General features: G+C 35.1%; 1 protein-coding gene and 1 long non-coding RNA gene across 10 annotated transcripts in view; one reads left to right on the top strand and one right to left on the bottom strand.

Annotated features, from left to right (window-relative positions):
- The window catches only part of MACROD2 (mono-ADP ribosylhydrolase 2), a 2,068,485-nt gene that overhangs the window by 50,956 nt on the left and 1,990,266 nt on the right, over nucleotides 1–27,263 (bottom strand). For all 9 annotated transcript variants that reach the window (XM_078371386.1, XM_078371387.1, XM_078371388.1 and 6 more), the window contains 3 exons: nucleotides 24,589–24,666; nucleotides 9,834–9,908; nucleotides 9,480–9,572 (listed from right to left, as the gene is read on the bottom strand). In XM_078371386.1, coding sequence (XP_078227512.1) covers nucleotides 9,480–9,572; nucleotides 9,834–9,908; nucleotides 24,589–24,666 — 246 coding nt within the window. The remainder of the gene's footprint in view (nucleotides 1–9,479; nucleotides 9,573–9,833; nucleotides 9,909–24,588; nucleotides 24,667–27,263) is intronic.
- LOC118153976 (uncharacterized) overlaps nucleotides 1–27,263 on the top strand; it is a 209,086-nt gene that overhangs the window by 65,329 nt on the left and 116,494 nt on the right. The gene's annotated exons all lie outside the window — the stretch shown is intronic.

Genomic DNA, 27,263 nt, shown 5'->3' with positions numbered 1-27,263 from the left:
GGCCATAGGTGCTCCCACCCTAACCTTGGGCTTTCACTCCACTTCTGCTTTAATAATTTCACTCCACTATTCTAGCTTGTATTGACAGCTGGGCTGCCAAAAGAGAGCAAGGTGGCTATACTCGTACTAGACAAAGTACACTTTAACTCAAAATAGTCACAAAAGGCTAAAAAAGGTCATTGTAATAAAGAATCGATTTATCAAGAACATATAAAATTGTATGTATTTATGCACCAAGCATCAGAGCATCTAAATATATAAAGCAAATACTAATAGAACTGAGAAGAGAAATAAACAGCAATGCAATCATAGAAGGGGAGTTTAATACTCCACTCTCAGCGATGGATAGATCTCCCAGAAATAAAATCAATAAAGTAACAACAGACTTGAACAACACTGTAAGTGAATGATCCTAACAGACACCTAACATTCCATTAAATAGCAGCAAAATACGTATTCTTTTCAAGCGCACGAAGAACATTCCCTAGAATAGATAATGTTAGGCTATAAAAAAAAAAAACTTAGGTTCATTGAAATCATGTCAAATACCTTTCTCATCATAAACACAACTAAAAAACAATAACAGGAAGAATTTTGGAAAATTCACAAATATATGGAAATTAAATAACACAGTCCTGAACAACCATTAGGTCAAAAAAGAAATCACAGAATTGAAAGAATCTTGAGACAAAAATGGAAACACAATGTGCCAAAACTTTTAAGACACAGCAAAAGCAGTTCTAAGAAGAAAGTGTATGGCTGTGAATGCCTACATTAAGAAAAAGAAAGCATCAAATAACCTAACTTCACACTTGAAGGAATAAAGAGAAACAAAGCCCAAATTAGTAGAATGAAAAATTAATAATAAATTAGGACAGAAGTCTCTTAATTGCTCATGAAATCTCTAATCTCTAATAAAGTAGAGAATAGAAAAACAATAAAAAAGATGAATAATAATGAGTTGTTCTTTTTTTTTGAAAAACATGAACGAAATTTACAAACTTTAACCTGAACAATGAAAAAAGAGAACTCAAATAAATAAAACTATAAATGAAACAGTGATGTTGCAAGCGATACCAGATACCAGAGAAATACAAAGGATCCTAAGTGACTACTACGAACAATTACATATGAACAAATTGGATAGCATGAAAGAAGTGAATAAACTGCTGGAAGCATACACTCTAATAAGACTAACTCAGGAAGAAATAGGTTATCTGAATAGACTAGTAATGAGTAAAGAGATCAAATCAGTAATCGACAACCTCCCAACAAAGAAAAGCCCACACCGGATTACTTCACTGGTGAATTCTACCAAGCCTTTAAAGAAGAATTCATGCCAATCTTACTTAAACTCTTCCAAACAAGTTGAAGAGAAGGGAACACTTCCAAATTCATTTTATGAGGACAGAATTACCTTGGTACCAAAACTAGATAAGAACACTACAAGAAATGAAAATTAAAGGCCAAAATCTCTGATGAAAACAAATAGAAAAATTTTCAACAAATTACTAGCAAACTCAGCAGCAGTTTAGAAGGATGGAAGAAGTTACCCTCAGGATTCAAAGATGATTCAACATATGGAAATCAATAAATGTGATAGATCACATTCACAGAACAAAGGATAAAAATCATATGATCATCTGAATATATGCAGAAAAAGCATTTGACAAAATTAACCATCCTTTCATGATAAAAAAAAAAAACACCACTCAATAATTTGAGTATAGGATGAATGAACTCCAACATAATAAAGGCAGTATATGACAAGCCCATAGCTGTCATCATACTCAATGGTAAAAAGCTGAAGGCTTTTCTCTAAGGTCAGTAACAAGACAAGATGCCCCTACTTGCCACTTCTAAGCAACATAGAACTAGAAGTCCTAAACAAAGTATTTAGGCAAGAAAAAATAAATAAAAGGCATTCAAATCAGAGAAGAAGAATTATGATTCTATTTGTAGATGATATAATCTTATTATAAAGCTTACAGACTCCAACAAAATGTTAAAACTAATTATTAAAGTTGCAGAATTCAAAATCGACATACAAAAATCAAGTACATTTCTGTACATTAGTAATAAACATCTGAAAACAAAGAAAACTATCCATTTATAGTAGCATCAAAAATAATAAAATACTTATGAATATATTTAACAAAGGCAGTGAAAAATCTGTATGCTGAAAACTGTAAAAACTGGAGAAAATTGAATAAGATGCAAATAAATGTAAAAATATTCCATACTTATCAATCAAAAGAATTTGTATTGTTAAAATGCCCAAACATCTAAAACAATCTATATATTCAATGCAATCCCTATCACAATTTCAAAGGCACATAAAAAGAGAAAACAATCCTATCACTCATATGCAAACACAAAAATCCCAAATAGCTAAAGTAATCTTGAGAAAGAGGACAAAAGCTGGAGACATCACACTTACCAATTTCAAACTACCTTACAAAGGTATAGTAATCAAAACAGTATAGTACTGGCACAACAACAGACACACAGACAAGTAGAACAGAATTGAGAAGCCCAGAAATAAGCCCATGCATATAAAGTCAACTAATATTTGACAAAGATATCAAGAGCACGCAATGGCAAAAGGATAGTCTCTTTAATAAGTGATGCTGGGAAAACTGGATACCCACATAGAAAAGAAGAACATTATACTTCTATCTTATACCATTCGCAGAAATTATCTTGAAATAGACTAAAAACTTCAGTGTGAGACCTTAAACTGCAAAACTCATATAAAACATATAGGAAAAAACTTCTTGATATTGGTCTTGGCAATGATTTTTTGGATATGACATCAAAAGCACAAGTGACAAAAGCAAAAATACATAAACAGTTTACATTAAACTGAAGAGCTTCTGCACAGAAAAGGCAACAATCAACAAAGTTAAAAGGCAACATATAAAATGGGAGAAAATACTTGTAAATCATGTATATGATGAGGTGTTACTATCCCAAATATAAGAATTATAATAAAACAGATTATATGATTTAAAAAAGAAAATCTGAATAGACCAATAATAAGTAAAGTGTTTGAGTCAGTAATCAAAAACCTCTCAACAAAGAAAAGCTCAGGACCACAATAATTGGCTGATGAATTATACCAAAACTTTAAAGAAGAACTAATGCCAATCTTAAACTCTTTCAAAAAAATTGAAGAGCAGGGAAGACTTCCAAATTCATTGTATGAGGGCAGCATTATGTTGATACCAAGACCTGAATAAACATTTTTCCAAAGAAGACTTACAAATGGCCAGCAGGTATGGATAAGGTGCTGAACACCACTAATCATCAGAAAATTGGGCATCAAAATCACAATGAGATATGACCTCACACTTGTTAGGAAGAGTTTTATCAAAAAGGCAAGGAAGAGCTAATGAGCGTTGGTGAGGGTGTGGAAAAAAGGGAACCTTTGTACACTGTTAATAAGAATGTCATTTAGTATAGCCATATAGAAAATAGTATGGAGGTTCCTCAAAAAATTAAAAATAGAATTACCAAACGCTCCAGCCATCCCACTTCTGGCTACATATCTGAAGGAAGGGAAATCAGCAGCTTGAAATCTGCACTCTCGCATTCATTGCAACATTATTCATAATATCCAGGTCACAGAAACAACCTAAGTGCCGATAGATGCATAAACAAATAGAGAAAAATGTGACACACAAACACACACACACACCTCACATTTGTATACATAATATGTATATAATGAATATATATGTCTAATGGAATATTACTCAGCCATAAAACGAAGGAAATCCTGCCATTTGTGACAACATGGATGAAACTTGAGGGCATTATGCTGAGTGAAATAAGACAAACACTGTGTGATCTCATTTATATATGGAATCTTTAAAAGTTTCTTTAAAAAAAAAAAAAAAAAAAGACACTTCTATCCTGAGCCCTATTCTGGAGATGAGCCCAGCAGCAGCTTTGTCTGTTTTCCTCGTTTTTAGTGCTAGTGTCTATATAGTTTCTGGCTCATGTTACATGTGCATTAAAAGCATTTGTTGAATGTGTGAATAAAAGCATTTATACCTTTCTTAGTTACACAGTGAGCAGTAGGGTAATGGATTGATGTGCTAGGAAGGATCCCACTGCTAGTCACATTTATGAGTTAGAAAAAAAACAACTTTACTCAATGATATCACTTGTAATCAAGTTTTCATTTTCTAGTCTCAGCGTAGTTTTTATTGTGAAATAAATATTATATTTTGTAAGACAATGTACACTGCTATCACATCTTAACATCTTTGAAATAGTGAAGAGTTACAAAATTTTTGTTGGTCAGGACACGATACAATTTATCATACCCATATATGCATTAGCATCAAAAACAAAAGTACTCAAACTTGCAGAATGAATGTCAAGAAAATCTATTAAAAAATAATAAATATAGAGGGAGTTGGTGAATCAGAAGTGTTTTAACAGTCCCTAAATAGAAGCAAAAAAGAAAGCAAGATAGACTTAAGAGACTTAAAAGCCAATGAGTTTGTAAATTTTTTATAAATTCTCTTAAGTTATGAACCATCAAAGATACTGGCAGAGGACAGTAGTGTGTCATAAAACAAATATTGATGACTTTGATTGAAAGCGATTTAGAGGCCAGGCACGGTGGCTGAAGCCTGTAATCCCAGCACTTTGGGAGGCCGAGGTGGGTGGATCACGAGGTCAAGAGATCGAGACCATCCTGGTCAACATGGTGAAACCCCGTCTCTACTAAAAGTACAAAAAATTAGCTGGGCATGGTGGTATGTGCCTGTAATCCCAGCTACCCAGGAGGCTGAGGCAGGAGAATTGCCTGAACCCAGGGGGCGGAGGTTGCGGTGAGCCGAGATGGCGCCATTGCACTCCAGCCTGGGTAACAAGAGCGAAACTCCGTCTCAAAAAAAAAAAAAAGTAGAATAGCAGTTCTTGCCATAAAACAATAGCAAGTAAACTACAACCTCAGATGAAATTGGAAGCTACTGCCCTACTCTGAAGCTACTGCCCTACTCTGATACTACCTTGGTATTTTATCACTGTCTATCAAATAGTGAACGATAACAAATAAGTGAGGTGGTAAACAGGTTAAAAGGGCAGCTTTGCCTTCAGAATACCGTCAAGAAAAGCTGTCTAAGACTTGACAATAGATAAAAGAGACCCAGGAGGGTGTCACTGTGGTGGAAGGCTGGGTGTTGCCCTCCAGACTCTCTGGGATTATCTGGTTCTGTGAAGGCGTATTTCCTTGACCAGCTTTCTATTCACTAGACTATTTTACACATCTGTAGAGGTAGAAGGTAACGTGTAGAAAACTTGTAGTAATGAAAATGAGATTTGTTCATATCAATGAAGATGAATTTTGTCTGACAGAAAGAAAGAATGGGTGGTATTGTCCTCTATGGTATTAGCCAGTTTGGAAATTTTCAGGGCTCCTGAATTGTGTGGGTTTTTATGGATATATTCAGTTTTCCTGAATGTGTGTATATTATGGATCTGTGTGTATATTATGCATCCATGTGTATATTTATATAGCCAAAATTCATAACCAGTATACAGTCATGCATTGCTTAACATGAGGATATATTCTGAGAAATACGTTGCTGGTATTACAAGTTTTGAACCTAACATTCACTTAAACCTACACACATCCTTTAGTTTGTGGTACTGCATGGAGTGAAGGGGTGAGAGGTGTCCAGGTGGTGGTGAACCTTGTAATTGCATTGTTCAATTACAATTGTATAATTGTATAATTGACATTTTACAATTGTAAAATTGTATAATCTAATTTTACACATGTACACAGTTAAAGGATTGCCAGGAATCACACAGCCAGGGCTAGAAGCCATGGCTCCCTGTACACTTTGTCTCAAGGTCATACTGGTCAGACCATGCTTGGATCAAAACATGAGCCCACGGGCATGATACTTTACTCTGTCCCTGGCTTACACTTTATTCTTTACTTGCATGCCTGTCCATATGCACTTTTTCTAAGAAAATATTAAACCATAATATACTTTAGGTCTCTGTCAACATTTTACTCTACCTTAGGTAAACAGACAAAGGATTACTATTCCATACTTTACTTATTAATTGATATAAAAAATTACTGATACCAAAGGTATTCATTCCGTGTAACATTTAGAGAAAAAAATCCAACATATATCATAATAAAACATATGAAAATGTGAAATAATAGCAACACAATGTTGATATAGGTAAGAAGTTTTTTATGCCAAATTTTTCTAAATTCACCTAGCAATAACAAATGTAAGAAAGATGTTTTAATGCTGGTTTTATATTTTATACTAAAACTTGATCCTTTTCAGAGGAGATCTTCTATAATACTACTTTCCTATTTGGTTATTAACCTAAATGATGCTATTCTACTGGATTTCATGTGTGTTGCAGGTCCTGCTGGGAAATCATAAAACTGGGCTCATTTAGGAAGAGGCAATGTGGCTATATCAGAAAAGCTGCCATATGTGAAACCTCACTTTATGCCTGTTGAAATTTTTGTATTTCAGGTCTCCCAGGGACATGTCCATTGTGCTATTGTGTAATTTTATCAGCATGAACTTCTGCTGAATATTTTTCCTTCTTTTCAAAATCCATATTTTAGTAGAACTAACTTCAAAACTTAATGTTGCAACATCTGTGCCCATACACCTGGGAGCCATAGAAGATGTATCCTGAAGATTATCTACATTTTCTAATCTTATAAAATGCTACAAAAAGACAGAAAAACATTATGTATTTTTCCTGGTCTGGAATTTTTTTTTTTAAAGGAACCACTTTCTGCCTCCTTAAAAGGATTCTTACAATAAAAGAGAACTAATACTTCTGAAGCTATAAGGAATATCTTTACAAATGCAATAAAATACTCATTGGATTTTTAGAGATAATTCTTAATACATATGTACAACTTTGGATCAAGAGACTCTTTTGTGAACACAAAATCTGGAGCTATAGTCCTAAAACGTTTTCAAACAAGACTGTTTATAACTAAATCAAAAGAAAGTAAAAAGAATTTGCTGCTTTGAATTTATTTACTACGTTTCTTTCGTGGATCTACCAACAGCTCAGTGGTATCTTGTTTAGAAAATAGAAATTATGGTTTTATTTATTTCTCAAGTAGAAGATTGAGATACTGACAAACAAGGAAGTGTTTATGAATGGAGAGAAATGCCTTTCACCTGGCTTCCTTCCATTAGTTGTTCAATCTCTTTAGAATAAAATATGTAGCAATGTAAAGCATTTAGAGCCATATCAAAACGGCCTTCGTGAAATGGTGCTGCCAATCATGTGGGTAGAGCCAGTTGTTGTTGAAGGATAAGGTAGAATATGTGACTTTCTACAGATTCAAAATAGTTAAGAAGAACAATGAATGGGCTTGGGGAAATCACATGTGGATTTTCTTGACTTTGTCACCAATTTATCAAATTATGATAAATACTAAATATGGAGTGCATTCTATGTGTCACACGTGGTTTTAATTGCTTTGCACATGTTACTCATTAAATTTTCACCATAACTGTATGTGACAGGTACTTTTGCCATCGTCATCTTTCAGATGAACCTGAAGAGACAGGTTAAGTAACTTGTCCAAGGTCATCCAGCTTGTCAGTGGTGGAGCAGAGCTACTGCAGAGCGCCGGGAGTCTGCATCACCTCCTTTTCCTATGACTACTTTTCATGTACAGAACAAAATAGCTTTTCACTCTTACTTTGATGCCAAGTATAAGATGACAAAGGGGATGCATTTAAAATTATTTCAAATTTAAACCCCAGAAATATTCAAGGCAGGGCCAAGTGGAATATCTATGCTGAAGACGGGAAGGGAAAATGTGGTTATTTCAAGATTACCAGCATTGGTAGTCATCGTACAGTGAAAAATTAAATTTTAACAAAGAAATTCAACCTCACAGTTGCTCAAAGCAAGTAGCAGAACTTGACCTTGCTTTTTTCCTACATGCCGTTTCACCGTTATCAGAAAAAGATTGACATATTTACAAGGAAGAGAGGAAATGAGGGTATTTAATCCTTCAGGCCTCAGAGTGGTGTTCAATGCTTGGGATGGCTCTGGGAGAAGGGAAACATGTCAATGTGTGCGGAATGCCAGCTTTTTGCTTATAGGTCAGGTCAAAAAGAGGAAAACGTACGGCTGTTTGATGGTCCTCCTTACCATTTGTGTTTCTTGAGGCACAATGAACAAAGCAAACAGTTTCTGCTACAGAGAAATTAAGGTAACATGCACAGCATTGTCTATTTTACATTTTAAAACTGCAGTTGAAGAGAGCAATCTCATGTATCTGATTCTGAGTAAGGGTTATATCAATTCTCAGTTATCAATGTTAGACATGAAATAACTTCAAATATACCCTTTATTCGACTTGACAGGAACATGGAGTCATGAGTCTGAACTGAACTTTGCAATAAAGAAAAGGTTATTAGAGGCATAGGCATGAAAAAATATTGTGCTGTAAACGCAGTCAAAATTTTAAGTGTCCAAATCGCTCACATGGTTTAGCAAGTAAACTGTGTCAATGCCCCTGCCAAGAAGAGTTCATAATTTGGAAGCTGTAGTTGCTATTGACCTGATTTTACAATTGAGATCATGTTGCATTTTAATTTGGAAACAAAATTGATCACCGTGTTCTATAAACAAGGCCTGTCAAGTTATTACTCTGCAACAGCTTTGAAAATACATATTTCTTTAAGAGTAGTATGAATTATGAGATACTGTAACAAAGATTATTTTATGAGCTTCTTTTAAGAAATCGCTTTATATTTAAAAATCGAATTCTTTCTTCAGTTAACACTAAGTTACTCTGAGAATAGTTTTTAAGAAAATATTTTTCAAAAGTATCTATCTTCCCTCCAATACATTGGTTTCTTGGCCCAAATGCTGCTTCAATATTTACGGCACGTTCATTCCTCCTGAGTTTTCAGAAATCATAATGCTCACTTCTTTTTAAAAAACAGTATTCAATATTATTGCATCCTAATATTAGCAAACAAAGCCTGCAATTGAGGTTTCTATAACACGCATATTTTACACAAATTGTTTCTTTAATTGCTACTATAGGAAGGAAGACAGATGAAATCAATACAAAAAGGCCAGTCTATTTGCTTTAAAGCCACTTCAGATTTTCTGAGAACTTTATCACTCTAGTCCATCATTTTGATTTCTTACAGGCTTTCTCAATACTATAATTTTAGAAATTTAAACGGAATCTAAATGAATAACAAAAACATCCTTATGCTACGAGTAGTTGCTAAAACTACTTGTTCCAAGCGTCTTCTTCTGCTACTTCTAGATTTTATTCTACTATCAAAAGCAGATTTGGGGTAAAGGAAATGTTCATTTTCCCCCTTTACAAGCTATAATTGCATGAGGATAACTTTGATGGTTGAATTCTAGGCAGGAATCCAAATAAACTCTCTATTCTTGACGGGTTAACTGAAGAGCAGTCCTACCTTTTTCACCTTCATTTTCTTCTTGGTCATCTGTTAGTGGAATCACTTCAGGTTGCTCCACAATCACAGCATCTTCTTGGTTTGATGAAAGTTCTAAATAGAATGAGACAGAAGGACACTCAGGGATGTTTTAGTTGGAATCGTTGCGAGAATACAGTGACTGTGGCATAGAAGGATAGAGTTCTTTTTTCCCCCTTCAAGTTTCAGTAGGTTCACCAAGTTGAGCATTATTGCTGTCCTCTAGTAATCACTGTCTAAAACACACACGCATACCGCTCACATACACAAGTATATATAGATGTCATGGTTCACAGTTTCATCTCATTCTCTGATAATATATTTGGGTTTCAGTACCTTCCGTTTCCATATATGAGTTCTGGGACTCTGTTTCAATTTTTATTTCATTCTTCGTTGAATCATTCTCTTGCCCTGTTAAAAATAGTGATTGAAAGAGAAAAGAAATGTGATATGCATGACCACAGCTTTATTCCCGACCTTCAGAAACCATGCTTTAATCATGCATGGAGAGACAGAGAACAGTTTGGGAACGAAAGTGGAGGGTAAAGTTACCATTTTTCCAATCGTCTGATATATATCAATTATTTTCTGAGAAATATCCTGATAATTTAGGCAAAACATCTTTTTTTTTTTTCTTGAAACTGGCATACTTCTTTAGCTTATCAATGCACAGGATATGGATGGAGGACACAACCTGGAAATTTTCAAATTTTACAATAATTTCCAGGCTATATGGGTTAACTACATTTAATTTCCTTTTAAGATATTAATATTTCCCATAGTGAGGATTCCTAGAAAATGAAAACACTACTTACACTTTTGTTTTTCTATCAACAGAGCATAGAAACTTGAGTAATGTGAGCACATGGTAACTGGGGGGCTTAACAGCTCAATCATTCTCTTCAGACACATACTAAATACAGCAAAGGTCAGGAGAAAATTCAGCCAACTCTTGATTACTCCTAGGCTGATTAACTAGTAATGGTTTTTCTTCCACACCCCTTGGCTTCTCCTACCCACCCCTGTAGAATTTAAAACATTTAAGTGCTTATTAAGAAAGGAAATTGAAATCTGTCCATTTTGCCTTGGGCTAATGAAAGATTCTGTGTTGAGGATATTTAACTATGGAATTAAAAAAATATATTCTAGAGCTAGGGTTGGTTATATATAGGTGCAAAGCAGACTAAGAGGAGCTTGAACTCTGCCTGATTCCATTCCTGTGGTAGCATTATGCTTTTGACTTTTCTCTACCTCTTCCTGTAAGAGGATTGTATTTCCCTGTCTGTGACCGTGTGACATGCAGCGGCCCTTGTGGGACAATTGTATGTTCCCGTCTCATTGACACAGGCCTGTTCACGTGACTTGTTTAGGAAATGGCACTGCAACAGGCATCAAGCGCACTGCAACCCAGCAGAAGCCTTAAGATCCACCCTATGTGGCCTGCGGCTCTCCTGCTGCTAATAGAGCGTGTTCCTTTATCTAGATCCTGAATGGAAAGCATGCAGAACACAGCCAAGCAGGGCCAAGTAGAGACACAACCAGCCTTTTTTTTGAGCCCCCAGTGTGACTTTTGGGGTTATTTGTTACTGCAGCAAAGCTGACTCATATAACCTCTCATCTTACAGCTTCCTCTTTGATACAATTATTTTTACTACTTGCCCTTGATTCATTCTCTGTTAGCATGACCCAGGGGGAAAAATCATGTTTTTTGTGTAATATCCACTCCCCCTGAGCTCAGTTTTAATCAAAAGGAGCCAATAAAATAATTAAAACTAAAGCATATTTATCTATTTGATCATTGAATATAAAAACCTCAAGCTGTTTTTGATGATTTTCTATCATCACTCCTGAAGTTCAATGAAATGCCATCTTTATGATTCTGCAGAACATTTCTGTTTTCCCACTTTCCAGTCTCCTGCCTTCTTTCCTCATTTCGGAATATATCATCTGTCTCTTGGATCTTTCATTTTCTTCTCCTTTATTCTAGTTCGTGATTTGACAGCAGAAAGGCCTTTTAAAATTTGAACTTGTCCAAGACCGTTCCACTTCTGAAAAACCCCATTCATCCTCATTCTTTCCCATTGCTACTCAAAGTATGGCCCATGGACAAGCAACACTGGAATTACCTGGGAGCTTTTCAAAAATGCAGAATTTCAGGCCTCATCACAGACCTACAGGATCAGAGCCTGCATTGTATAACAATATGTCCATGTGATTTGTATGCAAATTAAAGCTTGAGAAGCACTGGCCTAGAAGATGTAAGTGAATCTGCAAATTATTGATCTCATAAAAAATGCCAGACTGTCCCTAGATACTGCACATGTATTATCTCTAATCATCACATTAGCCCTGGAAAGTAAGTGTTGTGATCTCAGTTCTGCTTTCAAAAATCATAACTAGCTCTACCTGACTACAATCCCTCTCTTTGTTTTGTTTTGCTTGAAAATGTCTTTATTTTGCATTTTAGCTCTTAAAATTGAGATCTACTTGCATATAGTAAAATGTACAAATCTTAAGTATATATCTTTATGACTCTTTAGATATATACACATGAATTTTCCTATGTAATTACCATCCAGATCAAAAACAATTCTCATACCAGTGGCTTCCTCAACTATGTAACAGTGTTGTGTGTTTTTGAGGTTCATTTAAATATAATATGCAGCATATGTTCTTTTGTATCTTATTTTTTTATAACTGTTGTCTGTGAAATTAATTCCAGTTGCTGTGTGTATCAACTGTTTATTCTTTTTCATTGACATATACCATTCTACTGTCTGAATATACTATATCATATGAGTGTTGAGTTGTTTTCAGTTTGAGGCTGTTATGAATAACACTGCTAAAAACATTTTTGAATGTTTCTTTTGGCAGATATATTTTAATGGACTCATATCACTTGGGTATAAACCAAGTGACTGAGAATAAGTAGGTTATATAATAGGGAATATGTATGTCTAGCCTTACGAGATTTTGCAAAACACTGTTCTAAAGAATTTGTTCCATAAAGAATCCTTATACATACTTCTGCCAGAAATGTATAAGGATTCCATTTGCATCCTTTATTCTTTAGATTATGTCATGTTATTATGGGCCACAAAATATGTAGCAGAAAGCAATTTAAAATCTTTCACCCCAACCCAGTTTCACCCTTATCACCTTTGGATACTATATAGAATGATAATGACTGTACTACTGGTTATTCATTCTACAATGTATTGTAAGCCATCAGTGGTAAATACATCTGGTGCTGGGAGTAGATCTTAAGTAAGATAGATACAGTGCTTATCCTCAAAAAACATACAGTTGCTAGAACACAAGCATTATATGTAAAAAGCGTTCTTTCTATTAAGATATAAAACAGAATTTCTACTTTTTGAGGAAAAAATCACTTTGAGCAGATTTTTGGATTATGGGAAACTGTGGGGAATAAAGACAATATTAGACAACAAAATGAAGGCTGAAATACTCTCAGTAAATTAAATGAAACCAGGACATTTAAATACTCTCAGTAAACTAAATGAAACCATGACATTCATGTAAAATTCTAAAATCAAGTTTATAAAATCAGCCTCTAGAAATAGGATGGGAGCACTTCAATCCCATTTCTGATAAAACTAGGGCCACAGGTTTTGCCTTTCAGGTTTGCTATAGATAAGCTTGGACAACAGAATGACTGCATGGAGAGAAGGATTCTGTTACAGAAAGTAAAGGCAATATCTTCAGTTGATCTCCTGGCAATGTCTTGCTTGGGGAGCTATTTCCCGTTATTCAAACAAAGAATGTACTTAAAAATTAAAACATAATGTAATTATGCTGAGAGAAAATACTTTTGTAAAAGATATATTCAGAAAAACAAAAACTATAGAAAGTGTCTTTGTATTTACCTGAAATATAAGAATTGGTGGGTAAGGAAATGAGAAGATTGAATAAATAGAAAATTGATGTGGACATTAAGAAACAAATAAATGTTTTAGATATCAAACTCGAGAAAGCAAAGGTAATGAGCAAAATGAAACATGAAATGATGATAGATGCAGAAAACAGAAAATAGCAATCAATTTCTAATCTAAGGATTACAGGAAGTCTAAGCAACTTCAATCCAAAGGCGACCACTAAGTGACGTATTATGAGGTTTAAAAAGATTGTAGAAGGTAGAATGCAATTTCACTTTTTTAAACATACACATAACACGTGTCCTTATACATATTTATATTAGCAGGGGCAAAAACTCAAAGGCTGTATCTCAGATGTTAACATTGATTCTCTTTCAATGGTTGTTGTGATTTAAATTCATAGTATTTTTATTTTGCTAACCTGCATTTTATAACAATTGCATATTATATAATTTATTATAACAAAACAATTTAAAAAATGGAGAAAATGCTCTTAGTGATAGTTTAGAAGAAAAAATTCTAGCTAAAAGCTATGTGTGTGTAAGTCCCGTGTCTAACCAAATTTAATTACTTTTTCTCAGCCTCTATTTGCACTGTAGAAACACTTAAGAAATAGAATTTTTAAGCAATTCTTGTTTCTTTTTTATGTCTCTCTTTTTTGTCTTTTGGCCAAATCACCTACCTTTCCCTGTGCTCTATATATACCAACATAATCATTTTCTAAATGTATTACTTTATTTCTTGCCTTTGTACTTATTTGGCATGTGTTTCCAATGGCTAAAATACCCTTTCTCTTCCTTTCCTATATGGAAGATTATCCTCATCTTTCAAAGCTAAACCAGCAATTTAGTTTTTTGTATAGCATTCTTGGAATCACTAGGCAGGATTAATCATTTTCATATCTTTGCTTGTTGAGTTCTTTTGCCCATTCATCTATTATCCTAATCACACTGTGATGTAGTTGTGTCTGTGTTTGTTTCTCTTACCAGATTGAGAGATAGATTTTGTTTTATTCATATTTTCCTTCCCAGCACCTTTTTTTTTTTTTGAGATGGAGTTTCACGCTTGTTACCCAGGCTGGAGTGCAATGGCGCGATCTAGGCTCACTGCAACCTCCGCCTCCTGGGTTCAGGAAATTCTCCTGCCTCAGCCTCCTGAGTAGCTGGGTTTACAGGCACGTGCCACTGTGCCCAGCTATTTTTTTTTTATTTTCAGTAGAGACGGGGTTTCACCATGTTGACCAGGATGCTCTCGATCTCTTGACCTCGTGATCCACCTGCCTCGGCCTCCCAAAGTGCTGGGATTACAGGTGTGAGCCACCGCACCCGGCCTCCCAGCACCTATTTAATAAGATGTCATCAATGAATGTCTATTTAATTGGACTTCTATATTAGTACTCATCAAGGTCTGTAAAGAGTCATTAAGGACTATAACTTACTTTCTCTTGCATCCTTTTACAGCAAGGTAAAGTTCCTTACACTATTAAATACTCTATACACTATATTTGCTGCAGAGAACCCTGGAATGGGAATAAAGATAACTGGATGTTTTAGGCAAATCACAACCTCTTTGGCACCTAATTTCATCATCGATTGAAAAGAAAAAAGGCTGAGGAACTAGATAATCTCCTAGGTTCACAGGTGTGTCTTCAGATGAAGTTTCCAGTCACATCGATGTTTGTTTCTTGAGTAGATGATAGTGAGAGGCAACCTTCACTGTTTATTCAGTGAGCTTCATTTTCTGTCGCTGTTGATAGAGGGAATTGACCATTGCTCCTAATCATTGCACCAGGTCCTTGCAGGAACCTTTGACTCCATGTTTGTGATCTGGCTTTGCCTATACCATGAAGGGAAAGAGTAGAGCATCCAGAGAGGGGAAGTGGCCAATCTGTATCCCTGTGTGTCCCCGATCCTAGTGCTCCACTTGATAAATTTTCAGAGGATTCAATCAAGAATGAAAAGGTCGACATTCAGTAGAGCCTGGGGAACTGCTGAAATGGCGGTGGGCCTGCTTGAGGTGATAACCTAAGGATGCTGATAAACACCAGGGAATTTCAGTGACTTGTCAGGCTTGACCCTTCACTTTGAGGATAAAGTGCTAGTTCAAATCTCTCTTGGAATATTTCTCTTCCTTGCCCTCTAAACCTGTCTCTACTCCTGATCTGTTTCACCTGTGTGTTTTATATATTTTGACAACCTTTTCTTGAAATAGAAGTATTTTTTTTCTAATTTTTCTTAAATAAAGTTAGTTAAAAATGAAGAAAGAAACAAAACAAGGTGCCCATCTTTGAAAATGGGGCAGGCTTTGGTGTATTGCACAAAGACAAGGTATGCCTGAGCACCCAGGCCTGCTGTGTGTTAATGACTACTTCCTACTCCTGGGGCTTCCAGCCCATCTGCCTTTCCCTTCAGTGCAGGCAGACCTTACACATTCCATCTTGCTTTCTTGGCCCCATGGGGGCAAGCTTTATGTTCCTCTCTTCACATTCGGACTAGTTGAATTCTCCCCAGTGTCCTCTGCCCTAATCCCTCCTGGCTGAGGAAACAAAAGAACACAAAGAATTCCACAGTTTATGTATATATTTTTCATACAGTGGACTCAATCAGCCATACTTATGGGAGGGGGCCATTAGAACAGATAATCCAAAAATCCATTCACATTTCTTTAGAAATAGATCACATGATTGTTTCTTGGAGCCTCGGTAATGAAGTTTGGCTCAAGCTAATGCTTTAGCTTTAATTAATTTGCATAAAAATTGGTCTGGGGACTTTGGTCTAGAATTAAGCATTTCTAGAGGATAAACCTAAACTCTGTAAATGGGCTGTTTCTGAACAATAGCAACGACAATATAATTTTATTGCTTGCAGACTGTTAGATGTTCAAGTTTTCTTAAGAACAAAGACTGTTTCTTTGATGCTTCTATTGAAGAAATCATGTAAATTGTCTCTTTTTGTTAAACTTGAAAGTTGATTGCTGCTAATATTCAAAACTGTACTTTTATAAACATGTCTAAAACTCCCAGATTAAGAGCAAAAGTTAAGCCTAAATTAGTGAATTCGATTATCTTCTAGACATCCTTGGTTTTCTCCTAGAGTCAATAAAACTTACTTTCCTGTTATAAGTTATTTTTGAAATTATATTTTCCCTTGTAGTTATAAAAGAAATGCAATTTCCTTATGGATACACTAAAAATACATACAAGCACTGAGAATTGTGGATAATTTTATAACTAAGGGATGGCCAGTTTTAATATTGTGAATTGTTATATTTCTCTTGTATGTGTGTATACACACATAGATGCAGACATATGCACATATATGTAAATATATCCTCGGATCAAAACATATTTATACTTTGAGTCCTGCTTTTTTATTTCATATTTTATTAAACATCATCCCTGTCATTATAATTTTTTTGGAAATCTTATTTTAAAAGATAGATAATATTCCACAGTATTGGTGAGCTTTCAGGTGTTTACACTTTTTACTTCTGCCATTAAACACAATATTGCAATGAAAATTTCAGTGAATTAATATCTCCGTACTCTGGGTGGGTGTTACTTTAGGAAAAATCCCTGAGACATAATTTTTCCATCAATGTATGAACATTCTACCATTTATTAGGTTTTCCCAAAATTGCTGATGAGGAGGTTATGCGTTTCAGTTTCCTACTACTATTTGAGCATGTTTGAAAACCCTATTTCTACTAATTTTGTGTATTTTCAACTCCACTTAGTCTTACCTGATTCACAAAGAAAAGATACTATTTTATTTGCATTTCTTTATATAATAAAGAGATAGGGCATCTCTTCATATTTATAATGACTGTATATCTTCTTTTGTGAATTATAATGGAGTTTCTTGCCCATTTTCCTCTTAGATTGTTTTATGTTTTTTTCTGATTGGTTCACGAACACTTTCTTTCAAATAAAAAAATTAGCTCTTTGTCATTAGATGAGAATATTTTTCCCACTAATTTTCATTTTTAACTCCATTGTGACCTTTATTATGTCAACGTTTATCTATTACAATTTTGTTACTTTCCTTTTATGCACTATAGTGACATATGCATATACATTATAGATATGTGTATGTCTGCGTTTCATAAAATAAGCATACCATCATGTGTCTGCAAGTATGTGTTCACAGTTAAAAAAGCAACCTGTAATATTTTTTACTTTGTTGTTTTTTAAAAAAGACTATTTTTGTAGAGAAGTTTTAGGTTTACAGCAAAATTGAGAGGATGGTACAGAGATGTTCCATGTAACTCCTACTGAAGTCCATACATTAAGGTTCACTCATGGAACTGTACATCTTATGGGTTTGGGCAATGTATAATAACATGTATCTACATTATTGCATGATATAGAGTACTTTCAATGCCCTAAAAGTCATCTGTGCTCCTCCTATTCATCTCTCCCCACCCTACAACTCCTGGCTACCACTAATCTTTTCATTGTGTCCATGGTTTTGCCTTTCTAGAATGTCATATAATTGGATTCATACAGTGTGCAGCCATTGCATATTGGCTTCTTTCACTTAGTAATATGCATTTAAGTTTCCTACATGTCTTTTCATGGTTTGAGAGTTCATTTCTTTTTAGTGCTGAATAATAATAACCTTTGGTTCTTATACTCTAGTATTTTTATAGTTTCATTTTTATGTTTCATCTCTGCTCCTTCTGGAATTTATGTTGGTGTAAGGAATGAAGTTGGGATTCAGTTTATTTTTCTAAATGGCCAACTAGTGGTTTTAATGCCATTTATTGAGGCATCTGTCTTTGAAATGTCAGCAAGAATATGTACTGAAATCCCGGATCTACTTGGGTCTATTTCTAAACTCTAGAGTCTGTTCCATTGATCAGCCTGTCTATTTCTATAGAAAGGACTACACTGTTAAGCACATTTTTCAAACATTCCATGTCCTTCTTAGTCTATTTGTTCTGTCATTGACTAATAATATTGTATCTGTGAACTCCTCATTGCATTTTCAACAGGTTTTTACTTGTATTGTATCGTGCCATATCATCTGACACATAAAAACCCATCACTATTATATTTCATCAGAAATTTTAATTGTTATCAATATCAAACGACCAACTCTTTGTCACTGGAGATATTTTTGCTAGACTTCTAACCAAACAGATTCTAAAGTAGTTTTTCATGTTTTCATTTATTCCCAAGTGACATATATATTTGTTCCCAAATGCATGTTTTTCTAACTTTGTATTTTAAAAGCTTTACATTTTTATTGAGTTTAAGTCAATCTGAGTATTTTTTGTACTTATTAAAGTAACCTAATTACATTTACTGTCCTATTTTTTTTTTATATCTCTGTCATCTTATTTGATTCATTATGCTTTTGTCACAGTGCTAGCTATTACTTGCATTGCTGAGTATACTCTCATGTGATCTCTTTGGGAAATTTAGAAAGTAAGACATCTTCATTTAATTTTATTATTATTTAATCCTGTTTGCAATTGTTGTGTAATTTGTCAGAGATATTCTGAAAAGTAACATATTGTCAGAATCCATAACACTGTGGGATTTGCAATTTTTGAGCTGTATTTATGGAGTCAGCCTAATAGGCAACTTTTCCTACTTCCAGCCATAATCTAATTTTACAGTCTTTGCCATTGATGTTTCCTTTCTTTCCTTCTTCATTGCCTTCCTCATTTCCTCTCTTCCTGTTTTAGCCAATTTTATAAAATGTATGTAATTTTTCTACATACATATAGAAAAGCACACAAAAATATGGAGATCTCAATTAAATAAATAACTACAAAAACTATATAATTTTATGATAACCATCTAACCAGGCAGCCCCCTCATGGCCCCCTCCCAGGGAGTATGTCCCCTCCAACCATCAAAGTTTCATCGAAACCCTGACTGTCATAATGATCAGTACCTGGGTCTTCTTTATTGTCTTATCACATAAACAAGCCTTTCTAAATGTTATTTTTTTCCTGCTTTTTGAACTTGATATAAATGAGATTATATAATAAACAGTATGTGCTTTTCTACCTTCTCTAGTTTAATATTACATTTGTGAGATTCATGATGTTTTTGCATGTCATTGTAGTTTCTAGTTTCCAGTGAGACTTTTGATTTATCTTTTTTTTTTTCTTTTTTGATAAAATCTTGCTCTGTCACCCAGGCTGGAGTACAGTGGTGCTGTCTTGGCTCACTGCAACCTCTGCCTCCTGGATTCAAGTGATTCTCCTGACTCAGCCTCCTGAGTAGCTGGGGTTATAGGTGCCCACTACCATGGCTTGCTAATTTTTGTATTTTTAGTAGAGATGGGGTTTCATCATGATGGCTAGGCTGCTTTAGAACTCCTGACTTCAAGTGATCCACCCACCTTGGCCTCCCAATGTGCTGGGATTACAGGCGTGAGCTACTGTACCTGGCCTGATTTACCTTTATCTTTGTCCTCTGTCTATAACTTGTGATTTTTCTCTGATTGTTTTTGTGATTTTTCTCTTTTTTGCTGGTGTCAGGTAAATTGATTATGATGTGCTTAGGTGTAATTTTCACTAAGTTTATTATGCTTTGGGGTCATAGAACTTCTTATGTGGGTTTATAATTTCATCAAATTGGAACATTGTAACCACTTTTACTTCAAATATGTTTTCTGTCTCTTCCTCCCACATCCACCCTCAGAGATTCCCATCTATGTATATTGTAATTAGAACCACCCTTCAAGGTGTCTCAAAGCTCATGGATGCTCTTCTTTCCCCTCAGTCACTTATTCTGTGTTTTCATTTGGATAGCTTCTATTGCTACATCTTCAAATTCTTTAATCTTTTCTTCTATAGCAGCTAATCTGCCACTGTTCTCATCAAGTATAATTTTTCAGGCACTGTGTTTTGAATCACTTGAAATTCAATTTGGGTCTTTTTATAACTTCTTTGTCTCAAATTAACACGGTCAGTCCTAATTTTAACTTCATAAATACGTGGAAGAGAGTTATAACAACTTTTAACCTTTCATATTACTTCTATCCTCTGCATCATTTGTGGATTGAGTTTCACTTACTGACTTTTCTTGTCGTGTGAAGCATGGTTTTCTGCTTCCTGTCAAGAACTGTGAAGACTCTGAGATTTTACCCTACTTGAATTTGTTAGCCACAATTCCATGAATGCTGACAAAGACTCCTGGTCAAATATAAAGAATAGTTTATTGTTCGGAGAAATCACAGTAACCAGAGTGTTAGTGTCTGTTTTCTGAGTCCCAGTTCCCACATGGTGCCATAGGTGGACCAGCTAATTCCTACACACTCAGTGGGTAATATCATTGGGGAGGAATCTTAGAGAATGTATTAGTCTATTTCATGCTGCTATGAAGCATGGGTAAAGACTGCGTAATTAAAAAGAAAAGAGGTTTAATGAACTCACAGTTCCACATGGCTGGGGAGGACTCATGGCTGAAGGCAAAGGAGGTGCAAAGGCATGTCTCACATGGTGGCAGGCAAGAGATCATGTGCAGGTAAATTCTGCTTTATAAAACCATCAGATCTCATGAGACTTATTCACTATTGTGAGAACAGCATGGGGAAGCTCACCCCCATGATTCAGTTACCTCCCAAAGGTTCCCTCCCACAACATGTGGGGATTACAAGAGCTACAATTCAAGATGAGATTTGGGTGGGGACACAGCCAGACCATATCAGGGAATCTCAAGATCCTCTGAACCTTTTATAATGGACAATAAGTATGTCTGCTCTTTAATCTAAAGAGAGTCATGATCCTGTTCAAGGATACAAGCAGTGCCTTTTCTCACAAAATATGCAGACACATGATAGATGCATGGAGAGTTGTCTTGCAATACTTCTTTGCATGCCTGGTAATTCTGTTGATTTTACTTTGTTGGGTATGAGATATATTTGTAATTTTTATAAATATTTTTGAGCTTTATTCTAAAATGCAATTAAGTTACTCAAAAATATTTTGATCCTTTCAAGTTTCACTTTTAAGCTCTATTGGGGAGGACAAGAGCAGCATTAAGTCTGTTGCCTGTTTTGCTCCACTACTAAGGCAAAAACCTTCTGAGTTCTTGATGAACGTTCAGGCTCTCCAGTCTGGCTGGTGGGAATAGGCACTTCTTCTAGCCCTACGTAAACTCCAGGTATCACTCTCTCAGATCTTTTTTAGTGTTCCTATCCACTTGAAGACTGAGGAGTTCCTTCTGTAGACTTCTGAGCATTCCCTCTCTGGAGCTCTCTTCTCTGTAGAATGCTGCCTTGCAAACTTTAGCTACCCTGGCCTCCCAGGACTCTCAGCTCTGCCTCCTCAATGTGGAGAGTTTGCTGGGCTCTCCCTGGGTTCCTCCTCTTTGCACCACAGCCTGGAAACTCTGCAGGTAGCCAGCTGGACAATCACAGGAATAACCTCATTTCCTGACTCTCAGGGCCACTGAGAATTACAGTTACAACACTTGTTGGTACTTTTACTCTTCATGTTAATGGAAAAACATCAGCTTAAAACATCAACTTAAAACTAATTTACCTCATTCCAACAAATGCCATTATTGTGGTATATTTTAATGTTATGCATGTCTGAACTCCACAAGACATTATTACCATTACTGATTTATACCATCAATATTTATTTAGACTTACCCAATAATTACCATTTATCCTGCTCTTAATTCCTTCCTTTATCTTTGGCCTTCTATCTGGGATCAATAGCTTTCTACTTGTAGAATACCAGAATTCTCTGGTGATAAACTGTGCCTTTTTTTTTGGTCCAAAATGTCCTTAATTAACCTTTATTCTTGAAACATACTTTTTCCCCTGGGTTTGGAATTCTTGGTTCACAGCTATTTGTGGTTGTATCGTCTTCTCATTTTCATTATATATATTGAAAAGTCTGCTATCAGTCCAACTGCTTGAAGATAGCTTTTCAGAAGTTCTGTTTATCTTTGTTTTTCAGGAATTTTACTATGAGGGCCTTGTTGTATATTTATTATTTATAATATTTATATTTACCTATTTACTTAGTATGATGGGCATTGTTGTGAATTTATTTATTTATTTATTTGTATTTATTCTGCTTGGAGTTCAAAGAGCTCTCGTAACATTTGGCCTAATGTACTTCATCAATGTAGGAAATTTCTCACCATAACTTCTTCAACTCTTGCTTCTGCCCAATTGTCTCTCTCCTTCCATTGTGGGACTCCAGCTGTACTTGTGATAGACTCTGTCATCAGATCCTTAATATCTTTTTCTCTTTCTTTAGTATTTTCCATCCTTTCTTCCCCTACCCCATTTTTAATTTGGGATATATTTTGACCTACCTTCTAGTTTACAAATTTTCTTTCACCTGTGTTTAATATGTTGTTCTGTCATAAATTCATTCATTGAATTCTTAGTTTCAGTTATAGAATCACTTACTTCTAGATTCTTTCCTTGCAAAATTTATTTTGTTTTGAATTTCCAGTTCTCAGCTAAAATTTCCAGTCTTATCTTTATCTCCTTATACATGCTCAGCAAAATTATATTATACTTTGTGTTTATGACTCTAATATTTTCAGCTCATATGGGCTTACTTGTCTTGCCTTATTGTTTTGTTTTTCATGTTACCTTTGTTCCTTCATTTTTTCTGGGTGTTTTTTATGTGTGTGCTGGACATTATGTTTTGCAAATTATTTATATAAATGATTTGAAGTCTATGACACTCTTTTTCACTCCTAGTGAATATTTTACATTTGCTTTTCTTAGATGCCTGAAGGGACTAGCAATCAGGGCTGGTCTTAGCTTAATGTGGGGATTGAGATGATTTGAAGCTGGGCAGCAGTCACTCAGAAGACCAATCTACCACTCATTCATTCTTCCTTCTGGGATATATATCTTTGGGGTTTCAACCCCAAAACCAAGGGCCATTTACTTTTTCAGCAATGGAGTTCCAGATACCTTCTGCAGAATCAGCAAATGCTTTAAGGTAAAAAGTTTCAAATTCTGGGTTCATATATCTGGAGATTCATTGCCTCCCAGAACTTAGCCTGACGGTTTTCAGTATCTTATTAGCTCATTGATGCCTTCAAACAGTCTCTCTCCATATATGTATAATATATAACGTATAAATATGTATATTTTTTGTCTAGCTGTCTTCAGTAGGAGAAATGGTCTAAATTACTTAGACTTTTATTATTGAAATCTAGTCTCTCCTTTTTCTCATTTTCAAACAACACATACTATAAATGTCAAAGTTAAAGACACATATTTAGATACTAATTTTGAATAGTTGTTTCAACATTATTTGATAGAACATAATGACTTCAACATTTTCATAAATTTAATTAGCCTCTTACCATATAGTCTCTTTCAAATGTGCCTTCCTCAGTCTTGAGTTTTGCCTTACTTTCTGTATTTATTGCTTTTGCTCAGGCCTTCCGTTAGTTTATTCAGAAAGGATACCTGGATGGCATATTTTCTTCCTCTTTGTATTCCTGAGAAAATATTGCTTTGACTTTATGTATAAATAATCACTTCATTAAATGTGGCAACTGTGTCCTTTAGAACTCTGGAAACGATGGCTCCGTTTTTTCTAGTGTTTAGGGTTGTGGAAGGAAGGTGAGGGCTAATCTGATTCCGATGGTTTTAATTACTACCTGATTTTGATTATGCTTAAAGAGGCTTTCTTTATCACTGACCTTCAGAAGTTCCATAAAGCTCTGCAAGTGTCTGTTTTCATCTCCGTTTTTCCTTTGCCTATAAATATAACGTGTGCTGTCATGTTTTGGGTGGAAAAGTGGTTTATATCAGGACATTTTTTTTCTATTATTTTTCTAAAGATTGTCTCATTTCTGTTTGTTCTATACTCCCTTCTTGATATCCCAAGAATATGTGGATTTAATACCCTACATTTATTCTCCATGTTTTTTCAATGAAAAGATTTATTCTCATTGTTATAACACGTTCATCTCAGTGTTTGCAAACCCAGGGCTTACATAATTTAGGCAAGTAACAATAAACAAAGTAAACGAAGCCAGCCTGGTACAAAAGTAAAGAGGGTTGAAGATTCTGGAAAGCAAAAGTATCACCTAAAGATGGCAGCTACTGATCAACTGGTACTCAGTGCTAACACAGTGTTACTGGAAGTCAATTTTTTTTCCAGAAAAATTCAAGTCTGTGGGTTTTTCTTTTCTGTTTCCTAGCAGAAGAAAAGAAAAGCTAATAAAGGATCTCACAACTTACCGTCAGGATGGTCTTGGTCACACTCAGAATGATCTGTCACTTCACCACCTTCTGTAGTATTGTCATCCTTTGCAGAATCTAACAACAGACGAGCAAAACGTTTAGTCAGCTTTTTTAACTTGGAAATAGAGCAGCTTTCAGCACTAACATGACGGGTTTATGTATGAGGAAAAATAGAATTTATTAGTTTTAAAAATAACCATTTAAATATATATGTTTGCCAATAAATAAGTATTTTTTAAAAATAGTACTATGTAAGGTATCTGCTAAAAGCTTGCAAAGGTAAAGATGTAGCTGGGATATCTTTTTGTGACAAATAAGAAAATATAAGCAGGCTGTCTGCATCAGGGAAAGTCTTAGAATTGCAGGAAAGGATCTAAAAGGAAGGCAAAATAGAGAAGATTAAAGGACTGTCTAATTTTAATGTTCTTAGTGCTTCCATTACTGTGTTTGCTCACATACGGGAGCCTTGAGTCCTTAAAAAAGTCACAAACAGAACCTTGAAATCCAGTGGTAATTAAGTTCATCTTCCTCGGGAACCGTAGCAGTTGAACAACAGCATCAAGGGAATGTAGACCTTCTAGGCCCTGCAATGTCATTTCCTCCTTCGTTTAGCACATTTAAACATGGAATCGTCGTACACTTCTCTTTTTTTATTATAGGATATGGTTACAGATAAAAACATGGCTAAAAGGATTCTGTGACTATGGGCTATTGCAAACCTACAAAGGACTCTTTGCTTAATGTTTAGGCCTCCTGGAGGTGGTTTTAAAAAGCACTGAAATGATCCTGTGAATGGATCAACAGGAAGACAGCAAGTAGGTCTCTCATTCATTTTCCAGACGTTTATTAATGGTCACGTATATGCCAGACACTTTTTTTAGACATAGTCTTGTGCTGTTACCTAGGCTGGATGCAGTGGTACAATTGTAGCTCACTGCAACCTCAAACTCCTGGCTCAAGTGATCCTCCTGTTCCAGCCTCTAAAGTAAGCTAGGACCATAGGCACAGGCCACCATGCCCGTCTAGTTTTCTAATTTTGTGTATAGGCAGGATTTTGCAATTTTGCCTACACTGGTCTTGAACTGCTGGCCTCAAAGGATCCTCATGCCTCATACTACCAAGTGCTGGGATTATCGGTGTGAGCCACCACACCTGGCCAGACACTGTACTTGATGCTGGGGAGCCAACAGGAAACAACCAACTCTCTGCCCTCATAGAGCTTATAGTCTAGTAGTTATTTTTCATGCTGCTAAAAGAAAAGCAAGCCAAAGATATCTAAAAGCCATAAGCTAATCAAGCATGTGGCCATGGAGAAAGCTGGGGGTGGTACACCAACACTTTGATTACTTACAAATGGGTTCTCTACTGAATTTGTGTCTGTTGGTTGTCTTTTAACTCCCTAACAGAGCTGAATCAGATGGAGTCCAAAATAAACCATTCTCTGCTTGTTTCCTTTTCCCTCCTCCCTCTGTCTTCACTCCTTCCCTCTCAAAATTAGGAGACAGCTTTAAACAATATGGTTTGGAATATTATGAGAAAGTTTGTTTCTTGAACCTGCCACAAGCAACATTTGATGGACAAGTGAGAAACCTGGGCAGTTAACATATGATTCAAATTTAATAACCAGTGAAGCAAGTATTAATATATACCCGAAGTGTGTGGTTTTAATTAACTGCAAATAAGTCCCCCAAGGCAAATGTTTAATTATCTGCACTGCTTCTTATTTCTTTCTGAAACTGACAATAAGTTTAAAAGTCCAAATTTGGAAGCAAAACAGAGCACAGACACATTTTCCAAACTGTTATCTAACTCATGTCAAATTGTTTGAGACCAGCTCCCATTAAAATATGCTCTTTTAATTTTGGAGCTAAGATGTCAATTGAAAAACAAATATTTTGAATTTTTTTCATACTAACACTGAAAATAAACAATGATTGAAAAAGATATCTAGATCAGGCTAAATTTTAAATTTAAGAGTGTTTTAGTGATACTTATTTATTAAAAATGGTATTACTTGATATTTTGTCTTATACAACATTAATTTCTCTCAACACACTGTTATAGAATTATACAAGATTTGTATTTAGTTAAAATTTATTCATTTATACTGAACAATAATTCATTGTAATTAATCATAGTTTCACATAAACATTATGATTCTGCACCAAATATTACATAAGAAATGTCTTTAAAATGATGATTTACATTGAGTTTACAAGTTTATGATCTAATGAGTCACAGAAGATGGTGAAAAGCATTTGAAAAATCACTCACCAGACTGTGTCTGCTTTGCCACAAAAATCTATGTCTTTAGCAAATAAATTACCTTTGTAATTTCAATATTCTTGGGGAGTTGCTTCTGATACGTTTCTATATAATGCATTTCATTGCATCCAAGAGACCATCTGTTGTTATTTGCATTACTATTTTATGTAGTATTAGAAGAAAATGCTGCTAGATGAACCAGAACACATTATCAACCCTAAGATGTGTCCTGACTTTAGAAATAAAATCTATGAAATAATATGCATCTTAGAAACATGCTGTTTCAGACTATGAGATGTGTGGACACAAATATGCATGTCTTATGTGATGACAAGGATTTCATATCCACCTGGCCCATCACCAAACCCACAAGTTCACATTGTCATGTATGTGAGACTCTTCTCCGG

The sequence above is a fragment of the Callithrix jacchus genome, chromosome 5, assembly GCF_049354715.1.
Source record: "Callithrix jacchus isolate 240 chromosome 5, calJac240_pri, whole genome shotgun sequence".
Taxonomy (NCBI): domain Eukaryota; kingdom Metazoa; phylum Chordata; class Mammalia; order Primates; family Cebidae; genus Callithrix; species Callithrix jacchus.
The sequence above is the reverse complement of the archived record's forward strand: the minus strand, read 5'-3'. Positions and strand labels throughout refer to the sequence as shown.